The sequence below is a fragment of the Telopea speciosissima genome, chromosome 8, assembly GCF_018873765.1.
Source record: "Telopea speciosissima isolate NSW1024214 ecotype Mountain lineage chromosome 8, Tspe_v1, whole genome shotgun sequence".
Taxonomy (NCBI): domain Eukaryota; kingdom Viridiplantae; phylum Streptophyta; class Magnoliopsida; order Proteales; family Proteaceae; genus Telopea; species Telopea speciosissima.
The window spans coordinates 60,020,349-60,040,982 of NC_057923.1; the positions used below are offsets into that span (position 1 = coordinate 60,020,349).

At 38.7% G+C, this 20,634-nt stretch overlaps 2 protein-coding genes across 3 annotated transcripts; one reads left to right on the forward strand and one right to left on the reverse strand.

The window, feature by feature from the left end:
- Positions 1-4,885: 4,885 nt before the first annotated feature.
- On the reverse strand, positions 4,886-8,102 carry LOC122672617. Its single transcript, XM_043870077.1, has 3 exons — positions 7,994-8,102; positions 7,863-7,915; positions 4,886-5,078 (listed from the first exon to the last, which is right to left on the reverse strand). The coding sequence occupies exons 1-3, from the start codon at positions 8,082-8,084 to the stop codon at positions 4,956-4,958; spliced, it is 267 nt and encodes an 88-aa protein (XP_043726012.1). The 5' UTR covers positions 8,085-8,102; the 3' UTR covers positions 4,886-4,955.
- A 6,037-nt stretch (positions 8,103-14,139) lies between these two features.
- Positions 14,140-20,313, forward strand: LOC122671621 (ABC transporter G family member 15-like). 2 transcript variants are annotated; one of them, XM_043868952.1, is made up of 9 exons: positions 14,140-14,543; positions 17,587-17,666; positions 17,759-18,220; positions 18,301-18,429; positions 18,549-18,680; positions 18,787-19,071; positions 19,173-19,445; positions 19,575-19,682; positions 19,848-20,313. In XM_043868952.1, exons 1-9 carry the CDS (start codon positions 14,270-14,272, stop codon positions 20,205-20,207), a joined length of 2,103 nt encoding a protein of 700 aa, XP_043724887.1. In that variant the 5' UTR covers positions 14,140-14,269; the 3' UTR covers positions 20,208-20,313. The 2 variants fall into 2 exon arrangements, with proteins under 2 accessions (XP_043724887.1, XP_043724889.1); XM_043868954.1 differs by having other exon boundaries at positions 18,301-18,423.
- Positions 20,314-20,634: the final 321 nt, after the last annotated feature.

A 20,634-nucleotide genomic window follows, 5' to 3' on the forward strand; every position in this document is an offset into this window, starting at 1 on the left:
CATTTCATGTATGACTGTGTCTGGATGCAGGTACACATCGAGGCATAACACTGGTTAACGCTTATTTTCCCTTAAAAGTGATTGCCCTTTTATTTCCTGGGTCATTCAAATGCAAAGATTACAAACAGGGTCTGTCAGCTTAGTTGTAGTGTTAGTAGTCTGTAGTGATTCCATGATTCATCTTTTGAGGTTATTGTCTCGTCTTTTTAGGCTCCTGGTCCCAATATTTGATTCGCACTACACATTTATTAATTTTTCAGTCTCTCTCTTTTTTCTTTTTTATAATGGAAAAATATTCTCTTTGGGAAATCAGAAAGGCGTTGCCACGCTCAGACACAATGGGGGTAAAATAACCATCTCATTCCCATATAAGATCAAAATTCCACCCCCAAGATGCTAGTGCAATAATCAACTCTTCTCTGAGACTGAATGATTACAAGCCACGGTGAGAACAGTGGGATTTGAACTTAAGACGACAGAGTTTATGGCTCATACAAACTCTTAACTACTAGCCAACACCCCATAGGCTCTCTCTCTCTCTCTCTCAATTCTCCAACACTGGATATAGAAAACTAAGCAGTAGTGGGACCCACATGTTCCAATATGCTTGCATGTTTAGGTCATTAATTTAGCACAGGCCCACCATCTGAATAAATAGTCGTTTTGATTGTTTGGGAGAGAGACATGAGAGGGATTACATGCAATATCCTAGTTGGAGCCACGTCAACTTGGCTCCCCTACCCGATCTTCGTGCCTTATCTCTCGCTCTCACCCAGTGAACTATATCACTTTCAGATTATTAATGAATGGGGTAAGGGTTCCCCACGATGGGAATCACATCCAACCAATGGCTATGTGGGAAAAATGATATAATCTACATTTTTTGGTATTTACACTCATATAATCTACATGGGGTAATATAGAAAAAACAGTAAATCACTTCCAAATTGGGCAAAAGAAGACTGACATGACACAGAAAGAGAGAAATGACTGCCCTACTCTCATGAGTTGAAAAATCTCACCTTATTGAATGTCTTGTAAATATTCATTGATCCCGTGCTGATGCAAAGACTACACAACCTGACAGTGATCTCCCTTCAGGTAATGAGAACGCACTCTTGTGTCTGGCATAGGAGTCACATGACCAATAACATTTTTTCCTATAAAAAAAATCACGTGAGAAGACGACATCAGGGCAACTTTACGCACCTCCCAACTACCCCCAAAAATAAAAACCATGATTCCTATCCCTACTTGTGAGCACCTCTCATAAACCTCACTTTCAGTAAGGTGACACACTATCAAGATCATGGTTTAAAAAATCAGATTGGAATCGATGGATTTCCGATTAATATTTTCCTCAATCTATTTTGGAATCGGACATGAATGCTATTTTATCTTCATTTGTTGATCTTTTTACTTATACAATACTTTTAAATTAAAAACTCGTAAAAAAATTAAAAATAAAATCTGACTGAGTCTATGACATCCTTGCTCCTTCCCAATTCCATTTTCTACGGTTTTAGCTGATTCCGACCAGATCCCAAATCCAATTCTGGGTTTTAAAACCTTCATCTTGCTTTGATTCTTCTTCTTATTAATTTTTTGATGTTACTTTTTTTTTTTTTTTTTGACAAAAGAAAAGATTATATAAAGTTAAGGGGAAAGGTTTCGTCCACGGTCGTGTAAACTGTGTACGTGAGAAGGTCTCTCACAAAAAATTGAAAAAGTCATAAATACTCACCCGTTAATTAATGCTTTGAAACTCTCACCCTCTCACATACACGGTTTACACGACCGTGTATGAAACCTTCCCCCTAAAACTAAAGAGAAGAGAACAGGTAGGAGGCGTTGCGACTTGCCTTGTCCTTACAGTGGTGGAAATTAATAGTCTCAAAGTTGTTAGATTTTTCAGCTAGGGAAAAAAAAGAGGTATGAGGTCCAGGGGATAGGATGTGAGTGAGGGTAGGTAAAGAGATAAAAAAAGCTCATTGTTGCAGAGCCAAATATGTTGGATGGAAATGCTTTCCTTTGTTGCTTTTTCCCAGCCTTGAAGGAGACCGAAGAGCTCTGCTTCCTTTGGATCCTGCACTTCGACTCTACCTGCATCTGTTACAAAACTTTGTCAATTTATCAAGAGGTTAAAGTTCCACTTGACTAAAGTAACTTTAGGTTCATAGATTCCTGCAACCATTAAACCAGTCATATGTATCATGATGTTAGTAGAAATATGTGTAAATGATTCACAAAATGGAGTCGGATTTGAATATGGATTCATAATAGGAGGACTGATCTGGAGATCAGAAACCCATTTTAAAACATTTTTAATGTTAGACTGTTAGTACTTTAGGAGGAGGAGGTCAAGCAAAAATCAATCTTCAATTCATGCCTCGACATCTTGGACCCACATAATCCAGGCCAAATCGCTGTAACTGAGCCAATTTTTTGCCTTGTTTGGGTTAGGGTTGAGTTTAGGGATGCAACCATGCCGACCTGGGATATCCAACTCCCAAGCCCAGCTTACCAGGCCCAACACAACCCAGCTCAACCCTGATTGGGTCGGGCTTTGCCGGGTTGGCCTTGATTGACCCTGGCAACTCCTATTTTGTTGTTTCAGGGCTAGGCAAGGACGGGCTAGCTCTGTTTTTCCACCGTATGTATGAAATTATTATTGTATTATATATTACATATTTGGGATAGAGAATGCTGCCTGATCATATGCTGGTTGCGCCAGACACAACCCCCTTAAATGACTACATTGCCCCCCACAAAATGAAAAATCACTCTGATCGATGCCCCTGCATGTCTCCTCATTGGCCCTCGTACTAGTGCAGGAGCCACACGACTGGGCATTGTTCTTCTTCCCAACCTATATATTTATATATACATGGTCATCCTAAGCCTGGCCCCACCCTACCACTGGGTCTAGAATTATCAACCCTTACCCAACCCTTGGGCTAAAAAGTCTGCCCAAGCCCTATCGAGTCAAGGAGGGCTTAGAGGGCTTGGGCAGACACGGGCTCATCAGGCCAAACTTGCACCCCTTAGTTGAGTCTGATGCAACTTGGGTCTAGAAAATTCAGACCCACCAAAGCCAACAAATAGGGGTATCAAAAGTAAAGGTGTCAACCAAACCAAACCGTTTACTAAATGGTTGAGTTACGAGACTATATAATATATTTTTTGGGGGGAATGAATAAAAATTATGTTTACGCCACCGTGGTCCTCGAACCCACAACCGCGATGTTAAGAGCCTTGGGCTCTACCAACTGAGCTAGACCGACAATGATTTATAATATTGTAATGTATATAATATGTAAAAACTTGAAGGTATGAGATTGTAATTTTTTTCTTATCGAGTACCTGGCCAAGTCTAAGCCACCGGTATTGACTGCCCCCTAGCAAGCAGACCATTCATTTAATACACAAAGACTTTAGATCATTCACTAGGGGCAATGCCCCGAAGCTCCGAATGAGACCCATGGAGTTTGTGATGACGGCTCATAGTTAGCATTATGAAACATTCGAATTGATCACAGAAGGGGAAAGTGTGTCTTCTGTCACCCCGATACACCATTCGCTCTCAAACTTTCAGCCCAAGTACTAACAGCATTGAGGAACGGGGTGACAACGACGATGAGCCAATTGCGCAAACGCCTTAAAGACTATAGTTGCGGCTAACTCACTACCTGATAGAGATGCTGCCTCAGAAGTGAAAGAAACAGCAAGATACTAAAGGATGAAAAGCAAGGAGCGGAGCTTTATGAAGCGAGCATCAAAATGAAGAAAGTAAAGACACCAGCTTCGAAGCCCTAGATAGTAAAATGTAAGAGGAAGGTGACTAAGCAACTATGCTACTATTAGCACCCCAACTTTTAGTTGTGTGAAGCGAGTGTCTTTAGCCTAAAGATGACGGTCAGCCCTCCCCTTTATGGTTCCGATCCCTAACTGCACTCAATGAAGTTCCGATTGAGTAAGTTCTCCTCTCTTTAGCCCTAATTGATCCGGTTTTTGAGAGCACTGACAAAGCTGAACTCATAATAAGACCCAGGTCAAACTTAATAATCAAACATTCCTCGCGGTTCATTGCCTCGTGAAAAAAGAAAGGTAGGCAGCGCTAGGATCCCACTCCCCAAGAAAAGGAGTTGTTGTGCTTGATCAAACAGATCAATTTTGTCTGCCGCTCCAATTGCTCATCTTCCTCTGAAATGCTCTGTACTAAGTTTATGGATTTGAAACTCCTGCCCGCTAACTTGTTGCTCTACAAGCTTGGTCGTCGTTTTTCTTGGAGCATTTTATTATCAGTGTTGAGAAAGCTTATTCACTGGTTATGGATTTGCATCTGCATCTGCCATTGGTGGTTATTGATCTCGGTCTCTAGTTCAAAAAAACTTATAGTTCTTTGGCGCCAAAAAAAAAGTATATATAATATATATTTGATTTATTGATGAGAGAGATTGTATATGATATAAATTATATAGTTTATAATATAGAAATAAGCATGTGCATGAGTACTATTTGATAGAATCAGCTGAAATCGGCCATAATCTGCCCTAACCCTAGATATCTTATAAGGACTGGTCGATTTGAATCAGCCGAAATTGGTCCGCCAATCCAACTCTGATTTTTGAATACACGTTAGACGGTTGACCCCCAAAAAAAAAGAGGACTATAATTAATATGTAGGTTTTTTAAGTGCAAAGTTCAATTACTTAACATGTTAAACTTCAGTTTTACCTTCCCTGGCTAGAAACACTACTTTACATTGGGTAATAAAGGGAGTGGGCTTTCCACCACAAGCTCACCAATTCACCATTATAGGCTGATTACCACTCTGGATTTACTGCCAGTAAAAAACATAAAAAAATCCTAACAACCCATGAGACTAATTTAAAACTTTATATGGACAATAATAGCTCACCTGTTATAATCCCCTTCCGCAATCTAAGCATTTACTATTTCTTCACACCACTTGTGGACTCTGGCTGTGGTTTTACAATGCCAAGCTGCCCACCTTCTTTGTTTGCAGCAGTTGCAGCTTTCACTTCATTACAGTAGTTTATAAACTTGGTCAGCTCCTGAAATCATCAAAAAGAAAATATTAATTTAACAAAAAATTTCAGATGGCACGAGGAGAAGTACTAATAGTTACTAAGAAACTGAAGAATATACTGCCATAAATCATGATCTCACACACAAACCTACTGTCCACAAGTACTAGAATACTAAATACAGATATTAGAATGTAAAACATCAACATTTGCACGATACAAGGAAAGGAAGATCAAAATTGACCAGAGGAAGAATGAGGTACATGTATTTCATTTAATCCATGAAAAGTTGGAGTATATAAGCAGAACAAAGGTGAATCAAATAATTTTCGGACTCATACACCTTTCAATGCCAAAGGGAAGAACAGTCAACATTATTAGGAAATTGAGCTATCCATTTCTGTGGAAGGCTTGCCAAGTCCTAACCAGTAAAGCATATCAAGAGCATAAGGTTTTGTCCACAAGTTTCCTTGATGTTCTGAACAGCTTTGGCATTGGCTCAATAATATTTGCAGTCACAGTGCAACTAAAGAAAGCAGTAATGCATGAAAGCCACTGAAGTTGAATTAAAAATTGAATTGATTATTCAATAACTGTTATGATTTAGACATCTCTTTGGCATCATGGGACATAATAAGTTCAAGGTTTTGGCTATCATGGGTGCAAGTGTGTGACTAGATAGGTAGTCTTTATTTCTGTAGTATGGGTGAAAGTTCAACGCCTAGTAAACTAATTATAAGCAAGTAGGTCACTATCAGTAAATTGCACAAACTTATTTACATAGTTATATACCACGAACACCACAACCTCAAAATTCAACTAAAACAAGCTACCCCAGGAATCAATTTAATCTTTTGATGTTCATGAGCAAAGCAGGGGAAATAGACGGAAAACTAATATAGTGATAAACAACTGGAAATTTATGTTAGAAAAGCCTGACTGAAGTTGGATTTAGAGGTCAATGTTGGCTGTGATAAACCTTTAGCTATGCTTGCAGTCTTGTTAAGCAAAAGTTTAAGGTATTCTTCTCAAATGGATTTATTCAAACCTTTTACAAAGGGAGAAAAGAGGTTGGTGAAAAGAAGGAAGGAAGCAACCGTATGGGAGTTTTAGGCCCGAAAATGTAATGCAGGCACACATGCAAGCGTGCATATCACACAAATATTTTGATGCTTATGGTGATTTCCAGGATGTAAACAGATAGTTTTCTCTAAATGAATAACCAATTCTATTGATAGGGTTAAACACATACAACTTCTAAAGAATACGCCAACAGAGATCATATGGTTCCAAAAGAAAATAGCTGGGTACAGTTCAGTATCAGGATCTCGAGACCCTATAAATTACATGTTTGGTAAAAAAAAAGTTCACCGGATAAAGCTTCTCAAGGAATGAGGCCCAAATAGCACAAGGTACATGAACAAGCCAGCTGATTAACCAAACGGGGTTTGGGATCAAGAGCTAACAAGTGCAGTATAACTACAACAGTTCTAAACAGACAAAAAGGATTGCCCTGTCTTAGTCCCTGTGGTGAGATGATCTTATTAAACTGATAATTGAGGCATGCTACTTGTGGAACCAGGACAAAAGTAGTCTGCAAAAAATTTGGCTCAATAGCTTACTAGGATTGAGGCCTATTGCCTCCTGGTGGTACTGTGAGGCCAAGATTCCATGACAACTAGATGGGAGATACCCAAGGGTGTAGCCGTGTAGGTCAGTTGGCAAGGACTAACACCTCACAATTAAGAGGTCATGAGTTCAACTCTCCTTGGGGCCTTCCTATGTGGGGGAAAAAAAACTAGATGGGAGGAGATATAGACAGCTGGTTTTACAAGACAAACATTTGTATTGAGTGTCTTCCTGACTATTATATAGGATCTTGGAGACTTCCCATTTCTTGGGAGAGGTTAAGACCCTTTGCCTCCAATCTTGTTCAATTGGATCCTGAGGTTGGACTATAAGTTTGCAGAAACTCTAACCAGGAGTAGAGTTTCCAAGGATAGTTCACTTTTCTTCATAACCTTTGGAAAGACAACTGACTAGTCTATGTCTAACCCTCTTTCAGTACTCCCTCTCTTTTCCTGCTAACATTTATCTTCTCTTTTTTTTTTTTTTTTTTTTTTTTTGGTAATGAACAAGTATCTTTTCATACATGGCCAAAACCTTATTATCTCTTAATAATCTTACTTGCTGCACATTATGCAGGCCTTTCTAATTCAAAAAGGGTAAACTTTTTTGGCAGTTGCATCATGTGAGACAAATAATAGTGTCTTACAAATGGAATTTTACATGTGAATTCAACTTTGACAGTTGGATTTGTGTACTTGTTCAAAGAAGAGTTCATCTTCATTTTACCCATACAACTTTGTCACACACTAAGGACAGAGTAGACCAATAGAAGACATGTTAAATTGGTCCCAAATTTGCAACACTTGTACACTGTTCAATGATCCAAGTCTAAGTGTTTATGGGACTAATAGAAAACTAACCATGACTTCAGTCCTATAAGATTAGATTATCAAGACTCGAAGGGAATTAATCTAGTCATTTTCCAGTTTTGCCTAATGGCAAAGGAGACAATTCAACACAAGATAGTATCCTTTCCAGAGGAAAAGCAACTTTGCACAAATAGAATAGCAAGTGTGTGAGTTCAGATACTGTATCCAAAATGCCAAGTAAAGTTGTAACTATAGATATACATCATATACGTTTGTATCCTGTAGGGACACAGTTCAAACCAAACCCCTGACCAAAAGAACTTCAAATTAATTACTAGAGAACTTGTCAAAGATAGGTCAAAAGAGAACTTACACGATCAGCATCCATGTCCTCAGTGATTTTTGATTGCTTCATGACTTTCTTGCCTGAAAATCAAAATTCAGAAGATGTCAGAGAGGGAAAAGAGAGATGGTTTTTTTCAAAAAACTCATGAACGAATAAACCTTTGCGAGTTTGAGGGGGTTTGCCATGGCGGTTGGGAGGGATGGACTTCTTCTTCTTCTGCCCTTTGAAGAGATTAGCTTTCTGTGTCATTTCTTCAGATTTTAGGGTTCTCCTTCTGAAGTCTGAATTTCCCTTTCTCTTGCTGTGGAAAAAGGGTTTCTATTTCCGCCGACCTGCTGAGAAATTCAAGACTCAAGTAAGAAAGAAGAACTGCTAAAAACTGGAAAAGCCAATCTTCTCTAGACTATATACCTAGTTGTGCCAAGTGGAAGGCATGCGTGCAAGTCTTCCACCACCTCGCTCATGGCCGCCTCGGACAAGCGTATTGGTACAATTGCCTCCCTATACGCAGATTGATACGTGGATCGTCGCATTCATTTACATCTGCATAGAAACACAAGAAACATACAAAAACTTGGCATTCCTCAAATTTCCTTTTGGTCTTGGGAAAAAAAAAGAGAAAAATCATAATAATATAATCGATCGATCGATCGATCGATCCTCAACAGAAACAGAAGATGTACAAAGAGCGCAATGGACTCTGTTTTGAGTAGGGATTAGATCATCGAATCAACAATTAGTAAAACAGCTAATGGAAGAAATTTTAGAATTATAGTTTCTGGTTTCAAGAAGAGGGTCCTCTTCGTAGCCTTCTAGACTTCTACAGTAATATATCAACCAGTCCAAAATCACCGGAGCTAATGGAGCTCCACTTGTCCATTAGAAAATCCCTCTTCATTGCGAGAGGTGGTAACTCTTCAGTTTGCCAACTTCCAAAGGGGAGAAACTTTAGTTCTTTCCATGGACGCATCTGTGATTAGCTGTATTCAACAAAACAGACCTTCCAATTCTTTCTTTCAAATTTAGAGATTGTTGTTGCCGGTTATTACTTCTTCTTTGTGAAAATGGAAGCATTCGAAATATTGTAAGGAATTATGAACATGAAGGAAATCCTTTATGAAGTACTTATTTCAGGACTGAATTATCGTTAGGATCTCTTTTGGGTTTCTGTATCTCGATGAGAGATCAAAAAACGAGATTTCCATTACTTGCATTAGCATATGATACAATTACAACTTAAAGATGGCAAGAAATCAATATGATTTTGGAGATTTTTTGAGCAATTCAGGGAACCTGCAATCATCTTTTTCTTGTTCTCACTATAAAGGTGATAACCATGGGATATAATTCATCCTTGGTAAGCAAAATTTTCCAAAATAGCGATGATCAATCATTGAGACAGAGAGAGTATATATTTAACGGTAAACAAGTGCGTTGTCGAGTTGGTGCAGAAACTGGTAAATCCGTATTCAATCTCCGTTCCTATCCGTTTAGGAGATTCCCTCTGAAAACTAATCGGATATGAATAGGATGATCCTCTCAAATAAATTTTTGTGTCTTGTATTCTATCAAGTTTTTTAATTTTATAATTTTATAAGTTAAGATAATGTAATTGTTTTTTTCTAGATTTTCTATTGATTTATATATATTGTTTTATGTATTGTGATACATGGAATTATATATCTATTAAAATAAATACAAGATAAAATCAAAAGTAAAAAATGTAAGAAAATCTTTGTTTTTTGGTAGAACACAGGGCTATTCATTCAAGCGCGTCCAACGCTAAAAGAAAAAAAAACAAGAAACATAACACAGATAACTGACATGTGATACACAAGGTTTCAAAACTGACAAGGTTCAGAAACCAGTGAGAGACATATGGTCCTGACATACATGTTATAGGCGGAACCGGTCAGGGGAGGGAATGGATTACAACTACATCCCAAGGAAACTCGCTGTAGACATAGCTTACATAATAAAGCGCATGCACGAACGTGCCATAAAAAAAGAATATATCAGCAAAAAACAAAAAGAAGACATCATTTTTTATGCCGCATGCCAGACAAGCCCCTGGGAGACAGGGAAAGTCACAGTATGCACGTGGCCCAATGAAGTTCTTGATGGTCGTTGCATCCATTCTAGGATGCACCTTCCGAGTTGCTTCACCATCGCCAACGACGGTGACCGCCCTACCAGAGTCGGCCTCACCTGCAAACATAAAAAAAAAAAAAAAAAAATCTTCCTTAACACGAAGCCCCTCGGTGTTGTCCACATAGATCCCAAAACCTGAAACAAATATTTGGATCACACAAACGGACAATATTTGCCTGCAATGGCAAAAAATCCCAACAACCGCATAATGGGGAACTTCCTAGGAGGGGAAGGGGGTTGGGGAAGATGGAGCAAAATGGAATGGAGTTGGATCTGTCGATTCTTCATATGGAAACCCCTGGTTTCCACCTTTCGCACAAGCTTTGCTTGAATATGTGTGAGTTCATTGGACGGCAAAGGCAAAAATCTAGTAGCGGCAACCGTGGAGTGCGACACACCGGAGAGTATCTTAAACTAGAGATGGAGTCCGATACACTGGAGATGGAAGGCGGTACACCGGAGAGTATAGAAGAAGCGAAATCGCCGTCCCCAGGCAGGGTCGGCATCGTCGTCATCATCCGCGTCGGCATCGTCTTCAGTGGCAAGGCTGATGATCATGGCGGAAAGCTGAGGAGGAGATGGGTAAAGTAAACCAAGCACTACAGGCAGAGATAGGAACACGCACAAGAGGCGGAGATCAAAGCACGCACGGCGGCGAAAGTGAGGCTATCACACACAACGGTGGAAGTAAGGCTATCACACACAGCGGTGGAAAAGAGGGGAGAAAAAAACCCTAACGCTTCTCATAGTATACTAAAACTAAGCTATACTTGTTTTACGTGAGGAATTCTTTTCGAAGATGTATGGTATGTTGGGAGAGGCTTCTAGAGCAAGTGGCATAAGAAAATCAAAGACTAAGAAGAGTAGAAGAAAGGGTAGTAGTTGAACTCTCAAGTCTCAACCCTAACCATCATCAACAAAACTGTAAAGATGTCAACAGATAAGATATTATCTAAATCCGTCCGAAAACTAATAGGATATTATCTGAATTCATCCGAATATAATCGGATACAAATATGATAATGCCACTATTTGACCAAAGTCAATCCATTTATATCCTTATGTATCACCGAGAGTGTGTGAATCATTTCCCATCTTTTAAATTTTTTTTCTTTTTTGTGTTGAAACCCCCCCTCCCCCCAAACCCCAAAGTGAGGGGGAAGGGGAATTTATTCATAGTTGTGTGTAGAACTCATGGCAGCAGTACAATACATCTCCTGAAACCATGGATTAGAAATGAGCCAAACTATCATACACGATACCAATAGGGCCCTCCTAATAAGGAGATAGCCAAGCTATCTGCCTTGGAATGTAGTTGAAATTATAATCGATAAGAATGGAAATAAGATACATAATATCCTACAAAATTGATTTGATAGACAGAGGGAAGATGAAATTCCTTTTTAAAAGTAGGAGATTACATCTTTATTATCAGATTCAACCATTAGTTTGGCATAGCCTTCACTGATTGCCACAAGTAGAGCAACCTTGATAGTCAATGTTTTACCTTCAATAGATTCAAAAAATTCATAAGGACTAGATATGGTTCATAACTGAAAAAATACATATAGAATTGAAGTGAACCTCTTAAATTGTCAATCTACATTAGAGGGTGACTTACCCATCCACCGACAGAATAATTGAATGGCTCAATCATCAATAAAGCCTTAAATATGTGGATTGTGAAAGTCACATTGACCTTTAAAGGGATATAATATAGGGGACGCTGTTCTCTGTGCCGCAGTGCAGGATGCGCCCAGACACATGGGGTGGGCGCAATGACCATCCTCCCCCCTGAATGGCGGGCCCATGTGCCTACCCGCATCCTGCGCTGCGGCACAGAGAACATTCTCCCATAATATAGATGGACTATATTTTCCCGTTTATTTTTTCCTATTTTTTTATCTTGTTTTAGGCAGTTTGGGGCTTTAGCCCATACAGTACCGTAAAAGATGTCGGTTCTAGTCTAACTCACACCAACCGTTTGGGCTGGTCCAGTTTTGGAAACTATGCTTTTCCTCTACGCCTGGAATTTTATAGTATTGCCATTCACCTTAGTGGGGGATATGTTTTTAGGAAAGTATTCTTCTCAAATTCCCCAAAAGTGTGCAGTGCAGTAATTCAAAGTGGAGATATGTAGCTCGAACATTCAACAGTGCCGAACTCAAGAAAAAAAAACGGAACTCAATGAGATAGCTGTCAGGTTGACATCTCCATCCCAATCTGCCCTCCTACACATTTTAGGGAATTGGAGAAAATTAAAATCCTATATTTTGAGGGTAAGTAGAAGGTTCTCTGGCAAACACATAGAGGGAAATCTTTAATATGTGGTTTGGAATTATTTCCCTACGGTGTCAAAAGCTGGCCGGCACTAATCAATTGGTAAATTGGGTGGTGTCATGTAATTGGTCGGAATCAGCCTGTGGCCGACCATTTATAGCTTGATTAGGCCGTTTATATTTGATCAACCTATTTATTTTCAATTTGAATATAAACATGTCCATATGCCTGTCTTATGAGGTCTGATTAATTAAATAGTGTGAAGCCTTAAATTGATGGGGACTGATTAGGCTCAACTTAAACTGACCCGGACGTAATGATTGACAGCCCTATATTTTCCTACGGAGGTGTATACTTATATAGTAATAAAACAAGTGGATAGAGAGCATACCCTTTGAACTGTTTATTTATTCTTTGGTTCATCATTATTGGACACACAAGGGGATTTTATGGACAGTCCTAATAAAATTTTAGAGTCAAATTCAATCATAATCAAGGTTTTAGTACACAATATTGGCGTTTATAATGGACACTACCGATACAGATCGGCCATATCGGTCTGTAATCTGTCGATTTCAATAAAAAAAAGCCTTTAGAATAACAATCAAGGATGATGTGACCAACTTTCTCAATAATTTTAAGTATCAACTATCTGCCACATTGTAGATAGAGATGTCCATATGTGTCCACTTGCAGATAGGGATGTAAACGGATCGGATTCGGATTGAATGTGGTCGGATCTGGATATTCCCTGACTGAATACGAATACCTCTAAACGGATTCGGATGGACTCAGATACGGATCGAATTCAGATTTTTTATCATCCGTTTACATCTCTACCTTGTGTAACCCGGACCTTCCTCCCCTTAGTGGATACAATTCACTCTCAATCCATATCTCTAAGATCATGATTCTCTTTTCCTCATATTCTAGAACACATTGAATCTTCAAAAATCCTCAAGATCATTATTTACTTAATTTTTTATTATTATATATTCGGATTTTTTTCAGACGAATTTTTGTCGGAGTATTCAGATTTTTTTCTAAATATCTCTAAATGAATACAAATATCCCTAAACGGATACGGATACGAATCGAATTCGAATTTTCGAATATCCATTTACATCCCTACCTGCAGATTCTTACTATTCTGGTATACTATCCTCTAGAAAGTTTCATGAAACAGAAAATAACAGAGAGAGAGAGAGAGAGAGAGAGAGAGAGAGAGAGAGAGATGACTCAATTGGAGCAATGGGAGTGAATCATGCAGTAGGCTACCTGACATGTCCTATTCCCTTCCCTTTCAGAAAAACAAAGACTGCTATCTAACAAAAGGTAGTAGGGGGTGGTGGCATTAATTTGAGAATTGAGATGGGGCAGGTCAGATTCATTCAACTCTGTCCAGAGTCCACACATGTAAGATTAATGGATACCAAGGCTGCTCATCAAGACTATAGTTTTAGTGTACAGAGGATGATTCAATTTGATTACCATTGGCTGATTCATAACAAACAACAAAGATCATAAAGACCCAATTAATTGGTGGGCCATAAAGATGGGTTCTATAACTGCTTTAGCTAAAACCGGGAAATTTTCCCAAAAATTTTCACCTATACTGATTTCTATCTTCTCTGTAGTCTGTCTCTAATTATTATATGATCTTAAATCATGTGAAGACCTTTCTTCCTCCACATTAATTAATTCTCCTCCTCTGTAAGAGAGAGATATTCACTTGCTTACCACCAAACTCTCAACTTCCCTTGTGCAGTTTCATTCATGACAGCATTGATGGGTTTGTTGTTTACACAAACGGTAACCAAAGTCATAATCCAGCAGGGCCCATACACCTATATGACTATTGATTTGATCAGTCTAAATAGACTCTCTATAGCCCTCTCTTCATCTTCTGTATATATTATTACAGAATGTTCTTCAATCCAAACGAACCCAGAGCAGTAGTTTTCTCTTGAGGTGGTGGTGTTTGTTGCCAGTCCCCAGAGAATATGGAGATTGAGGTGAACGGTTCAGGGCTCGACAGGACTGAATTGGAGATGGGTTTTTCCAGCGGTAGCGGTGGCGGAGGCGGCGGCGGCAGTGAGGATGAGTCGGCGGTGTACTTGGTGTGGGAAGATCTAACGGTGATGTTACCCAATTTTGGAAAGGGCCCAACAAAGAGATTGCTTCAGGGGCTTAGCGGATTTGCTGAACCAGGCAGGATCATGGCCATCATGGGTCCGTCCGGGTCTGGCAAGTCCACCCTTCTCGACTCATTGGCAGGTACCTCTCTTTCAGTCTCTCATATTACAGGAATTTCTAATATTAGTTGGTTCCTAATATTTTCTGGAAATTGGGGTTTGGTTCAATTTTGGAGACCACTTTTGGTCCAGAGCTGGGTCTTTTCAAAAGTCCTGATTGTTCCTGTTTGTGATGATTACTAATCCAAAAATCCCCTCAAGTGATTAATTAATCCTGGAACTGCAGTTCTAAAGATGGTGTTTGATTCTTGTTCTTCACTTTTTTTTTCTCCTCTAATGAACCAGTATATTAAATGCTGGTTAATTGAAGAACATTTAGGTCGGTTCAGTTCAAGATTGGACCGACCGGATGATGATTTAGCAGTGAAGAAGCAGGGAACTATATATAGAAGCATTCTGATTAAAAAGTACACTTCCCTTTAAATTGGAGACATTTCTTTCCTACGTTTTAGAACTGAACCCTCCCTAAATAATTTGTATCTATTATTGTGTTTTCCATTTTCACTAGTGGAGAAAAGTTTTCGGTGGGAGAGTGTATCGCCCACACCTAGATATAGTGGGGGAAAAATGATCACCTTGCCCATATGAAAGGCAGAATCCCATCTCCATGAAGCTTGTGTGTACGCTCTCATTGGCCCTGCACATGCGCAAGGGCCATTATCTCCCTCCATGGAGAACGTTCTCCCTTCCCTATTTTAGCAGAAAGGGATGCAAAGAGTGTGTGTGAAAGGATTCCCACACTGCTGGTGTGGGAATCATTTTTCTTATCTTTCAAGGGTGCACAAAGGTGCAAAGGTTTTCCGTACCGTCAATTACTATTTGGTACCATCAATTACTATTTCATTCCTACGCCAATGAATAGGCTTTTATTGTAATCAAGATCATTCTTGATATAGATAAAAGAGGGGGAGGGATTACACATTGCATGTGTGTATTGATATCTCCCACACCATGTGTGAGAGGATTTGTACTACTGACAATATGTACATCATTCTCTCAAATATTGATATGCAAAAAAAAAAAAATCATTCTGGATTGTCAATTTAGTTATCGTAGTCAGATATTATCAGAATTTCAAGGGAACAAAATCAAATCAGGTGAGGTTTCTCTACCTAGGAAAAGTGGCCTATGCTAGTGTGGGCCAATCAGTGTATGCGGGAGCATCAATAGAGATGAGATTTTTACATTTCATGAGGGGCACATCGATCGTTTCCCAAATCTTAATTACTAAGATTGTGTTTATCTTTTTCACCACGGGTGATGTATTAAAAAAATTTTAAAATTTTTTTTTCATCATTGGAATGTGATCTTGTGATTGGACTCATTATTATAGACTAAAAAACCTTTTGTCCATGGTGAGAAGATTCTTTTTGAATTATTATTATTATTAGATAAAACAAATAAATGAATCCACCCCTCCCAGCTTCTTCTTTTTTTCTTCCAATGGTTAAGGTCTCATCTCAAATATGATAGAATGAATAGATTATGGATACTGGGATATGAAGTGGGGGGAATTAAAAGTGGTAGTTGGTTGATAATATTTATGGGCCCCGTTCCCGAAGGGCGACCGGTGCACTTCATTATAGATGATAATCACAGACTAAGTAATAAAAGAAGGAGAAAAGATCAAAAGATGGTGTAGCACTTAATGTAATAGATGATTTGGGGGTTGCGAACGAATTGTGGGTTGTGGTGGTTGAATGATGCTCCAGCCTTTATTGTTATGGTGGTAATGGTGGTGGTGGTGGTATAATGGACAATCTGTCCATCACCATTCCAACTGTAGCCTGAGGATCATAAATAAACAACTTAAATACCTGACGAGGACCCACGCATGACTCTCTCATGGGTTGTTCATGCTTCACAGTTCACAGTTCACAGTTCACAGTTCTTTTTTTAACCTCTCACTGGCTCTTGCTTTTAAATGCTAAGGCGCCCCAGTTCTTCCTTGACCTTCCTCCCTGTGTAACGACCCTAAAAACCTATTCATTGGGTCAAGCTCTGTGGCACAATTTATTATAACTCCTTTATTGTATGTGTATGACTGTATGTAATGATAAAGTTTTTTTTTTTTTTTTATTTTTTTTATTTTTAATATTGGAAAATCTAGAGTATTTTTAAATTGATGTCAAGTCATGTCATGTGGAAGGGTGATGTGATAAACATATGTGTGATGGTTATTTTTGGCCCTAGTTTTCAAGAACACTCAAAACGATAATGCAAACTCTCACCTAGAAACCCCAACTCAAAAATTCTTCAAATTTCATTTGTTTTGCAAGACATGTAAAACACATAAATTCTATTCCAAATGGGTTGATCCATCATAGTACCTCAGAAAAATTCCATTTGGGTCGCCACAAAAAATGGAGTGCATCAATCTTTGAAATGGGTATAAGAATTTGAGACATACATAACAATACTCTTTTTTAGTTTAATCGAGTGATCCCATGGATTAAGAGGTTCTCTTTTCACGATGGGCAAAGGGAAACTCAGCCATCTAAAACGAATCGGATTTGGCTCAGATACAGATCGGATGTGATCGGATCCGGATATTCCTTGGCCGAATACGAATACCTCTAAACGGGTTCGATTAGTTTCGGATGCAAATCAAATTTGGATTTTCGACCATCCATTTACATCTTTGCCTTGTATAACCCAAACCTTCCTCTCCCTAGTAGATACAATTCATTCTCAATCCATTTCTTAGATCATGGTTCTCTTTTCCTCATATTCTAGAACCTGTTGAATCTTCAAAAACCCTGAAGATCATTATTTACTTAATTTTTTATTATTAAGTATTAGGATTTTTTTCTGGATGGATTTTTATCAGAATATTCAGATTTTTTTTCCGGATATCTCTAAACGAATATGGATGTCCCTAAATGGATACAGATGCTTCTCATATTCGGATTTTCAATTATCCATTTACATCCCTACACCAAAAGAACTGTCAGCTCATTGTCACATAAATGGAGGAGAGAATTTCATCCTCCCATGAAAATTCTTCTCATTTTTTTAAACCTTTGGCAATGGAGAAATGGTACTAATCTTTCAGGTTTCAACAGGAAGACTAGCATCAAATACCGTGATGACTGGGAATGTTATCTTCAATGGGAAAAAGAGAAGATTAAACCGTGGTGTTGTTGTAAGTATCATTAGCAAGTTAAACATTCTTCAAATACAAATTTAGAGGCACTTATTTCTTTTCTAACCTACTAATTAATGTTCTCCTTACAGGCTTATGTGACCCAAGAAGATGTTCTGTTAGGGACACTCACAGTTAGAGAAACTATCACTTACTCAGCTCATTTGAGGTTCCCTTCTACCATGAGCAAAGAAGAGATAGATGAAGTGGCAGAGAGCACAATCATGGAGATGGGTCTTCAAGAATGTGCAGATAGAATGATAGGCAACTGGCACCTAAGGGGCATCAGTGGTGGTGAGAAGAAGAGACTCAGCATTGCACTCGAGATCCTTACTCGCCCTCGTCTCTTATTTCTTGACGAACCCACCAGCGGACTTGATAGTGCATCAGCTTTCTTTGTGATTCAGAGCCTGAGAAATGTCGCTCGTGATGGAAGGACTGTAATCTCCTCCATCCACCAGCCAAGTAGCGAGGTTTTTGCACAGTTTGATGATCTGTTCCTCCTTTCAGGTGGTGAAACTGTTTATTTTGGAGAAGCAAAGATGGCTATAGAGGTAAGGAACCATTAACTTAACATGGTAACTGTTGAAAGACTGAAGAATTGGGTAATGATCCAAGTTACTTTTGATTGTAGTTCTTTGCTGAAGCTGGCTTCCCTTGTGCCAGTAGAAGGAATCCTTCTGATCACTTCCTTCGTTGCATCAATACAGACTTTGATGCTGTAAATGCCACTCTGGTTGGATCTCAAAGAATCCGTGTATGTGTTAGTATTAGTTTCATTGCCTCCACAGTCCATTCCCCCCCCCCCCCCCTCCCCCCCAAATGATTCTTTCTCCCCTGCCTTGTAACTTTGCTTATTTTCATTATTTTTGCTTGTTACAGGAAATAGAGTCAACATCAGATCCTATAAATAATATGTCAAGTTCAAGGATCAAAGAAATTCTTGTCAAGAAATACAAATCTTCAGAGTTTGCAGAAAGAACAAGAAAACAGATCCAAGAAATCTCACTAATTGTAGGCATTCACAACTCAAACTAATAACAACCCATTGCATTACAGAATTAGTAGATGATATACAAGAACTTGTCTAACTGGTTATTCTCTTCGAATGTGTATGCAGGAAGGACTTCTTGTGGTATCAGACCGTGCTAGTGAAGCTAGCAGGAGGAAACAGCTAACCACACTGACGCAGAGATCTTTCGTGAACATGACTAGAGATATTGGATATTACTGGTTAAGGATTGCAATCTACATAGTAGTATCCATCTGTGTTGGCTCAATCTACTTCGACGTTGGTACTGGCTATTCTGCAATCTTAGCTAGAGGTGGATGTGGTGGTTTTATTTCAGGCTTCATGACTTTCATGTCTATAGGAGGTTTCCCATCTTTCATTGAAGAAATGAAGGCAAGCAATCTCAAACTCAAATAGCAAAAACATGGAAAACTAGATATATATGTATAATACTTAAGCTTTCAAAGTCTCATATATCTATACTTTTAAATCAGGTTTTTCATCGCGAAAGGCTCAATGGACATTATGGCAATTCTGTGTTCATCCTATCAAACTTCCTCTCATCATTCCCTTTCTTGGTTGCAATTAGTATTGCTACTGGGAGTATTACCTTTTACATGGTGAAATTCCGTTCTGAGTTCTCCCACTATGTATTTTTCTGCCTTAATCTTCTCGGCTGCATCTCCGTAATAGAGAGCTTAATGATGGTTGTTGCTTCACTGGTTCCCAACTTCCTCATGGGCATCATAACTGGAGCTGGAATTATGGTAAGAAAGCTAGCTCATCTCCTCTACAAATTTCTTTTTTATTTGCCATGGAAGTCATCATCAGCATCCCTACCATTCCATCTGAACCATTTGTATTATCATTTTCATTTCTAATGGTTTTCTATGTAGGGAATCTTGATGATGACCGCCGGGTTCTTCCGTTTACTGCCTGATCTTCCCAAGCCTTTCTGGCGCATCCCAATTTCATATCTTAGTTACGGGTCATGGGCAATACAGGTATACTCATATGAGAAGTTGATTTCTTAGATTCTGGGTCTAGAACATATTCTGGAAGTGAAAATATGGGTTTTTAGAATGCATTTTAAACTCGGAATCTATATCCAAGAATGCATACTAAACAGAGACTAAAGATTAATCTTTGCTCAATAAAAATTGTTGCAGGGTGCATACAAGAATGATCTGGTTGGACTCGAGTTTGATCCCTTATTTCCTGGTGCTCCCAAACTGAAGGGTAGTGAGATCATTCACACAATGTTCGGAATCAAGGTGGATCACTCCAAGTGGTTGGATCTGACTGCAATCTTTGCCATTCTAATATCATATAGACTACTCTTCTTAATCATACTCAAGTTCAGGGAGAGGGCATTACCTGTAGTTCGCTCATACTGCATGAACAGAACCATCCAACGCCTTAACAAGAGGCCTTCAATCAAGAAGCAGCAATCAATCTCCAACTCCAAGCGATTCCCAGCCTTACATTCATTATCTTCTCAGGAGGGTTTAAACTCTCCAATCCCTTAAGAGACAAATAACCAATCATTTCACAACTTACAAACTACAATATTGTTTGTGCTTTTCTTTTGTTTTAGATTCTTAAATGTATTCAATTTCTACTATTACATTACATGTTTGAAAGAAAAAAACAGGAATTAATTAGCAGTTTTCGTTCTTGTAAAGTACAAAATTGTGTAATCATAAAAACAGGTTCAGCAACCCCTAGCCCAAATAATGTAACTCTATGGAAACGAATCTGATTATTAGGTACCTAATTTATATCCATATAGTTTCAATTTCTGCAGAGTTTGATATTTTGATTGCTTACTTTATTTCAATTTTTGTATCATTTAATAACTACTGAGTCACCCATCCAATAGTACCAAAAACCTGCAATTCCTGGCTATATTAAGGCTCTGTTATTTCCAAGTAAAGGGCCATGTAAAAGAAAATT

Bases quoted from the DNA above. Each gene is read 5' to 3' on its own strand.
- LOC122672617 (XM_043870077.1), bottom strand. From the start codon at position 8,084: ATGACACAGAAAGCTAATCTCTTCAAAGGGCAGAAGAAGAAGAAGTCC. The intron at 7,916-7,993 runs GTTTATTCGTTC...TTTGATTTTCAG, and splicing joins ACCCCCTCAAACTCGCAAAG to GCAAGAAAGTCATGAAGCAA. The intron at 5,079-7,862 runs GTAAGTTCTCTT...TGATGATTTCAG, and splicing joins AGGACATGGATGCTGATCGT to GAGCTGACCAAGTTTATAAA.
- LOC122671621 (XM_043868952.1), top strand. From the start codon at position 14,270: ATGGAGATTGAGGTGAACGGTTCAGGGCTCGACAGGACTGAATTGGAG. The intron at 17,667-17,758 runs GTAAGTATCATT...TTCTCCTTACAG, and splicing joins GATTAAACCGTGGTGTTGTT to GCTTATGTGACCCAAGAAGA. The intron at 18,221-18,300 runs GTAAGGAACCAT...TTTTGATTGTAG, and splicing joins AAGCAAAGATGGCTATAGAG to TTCTTTGCTGAAGCTGGCTT.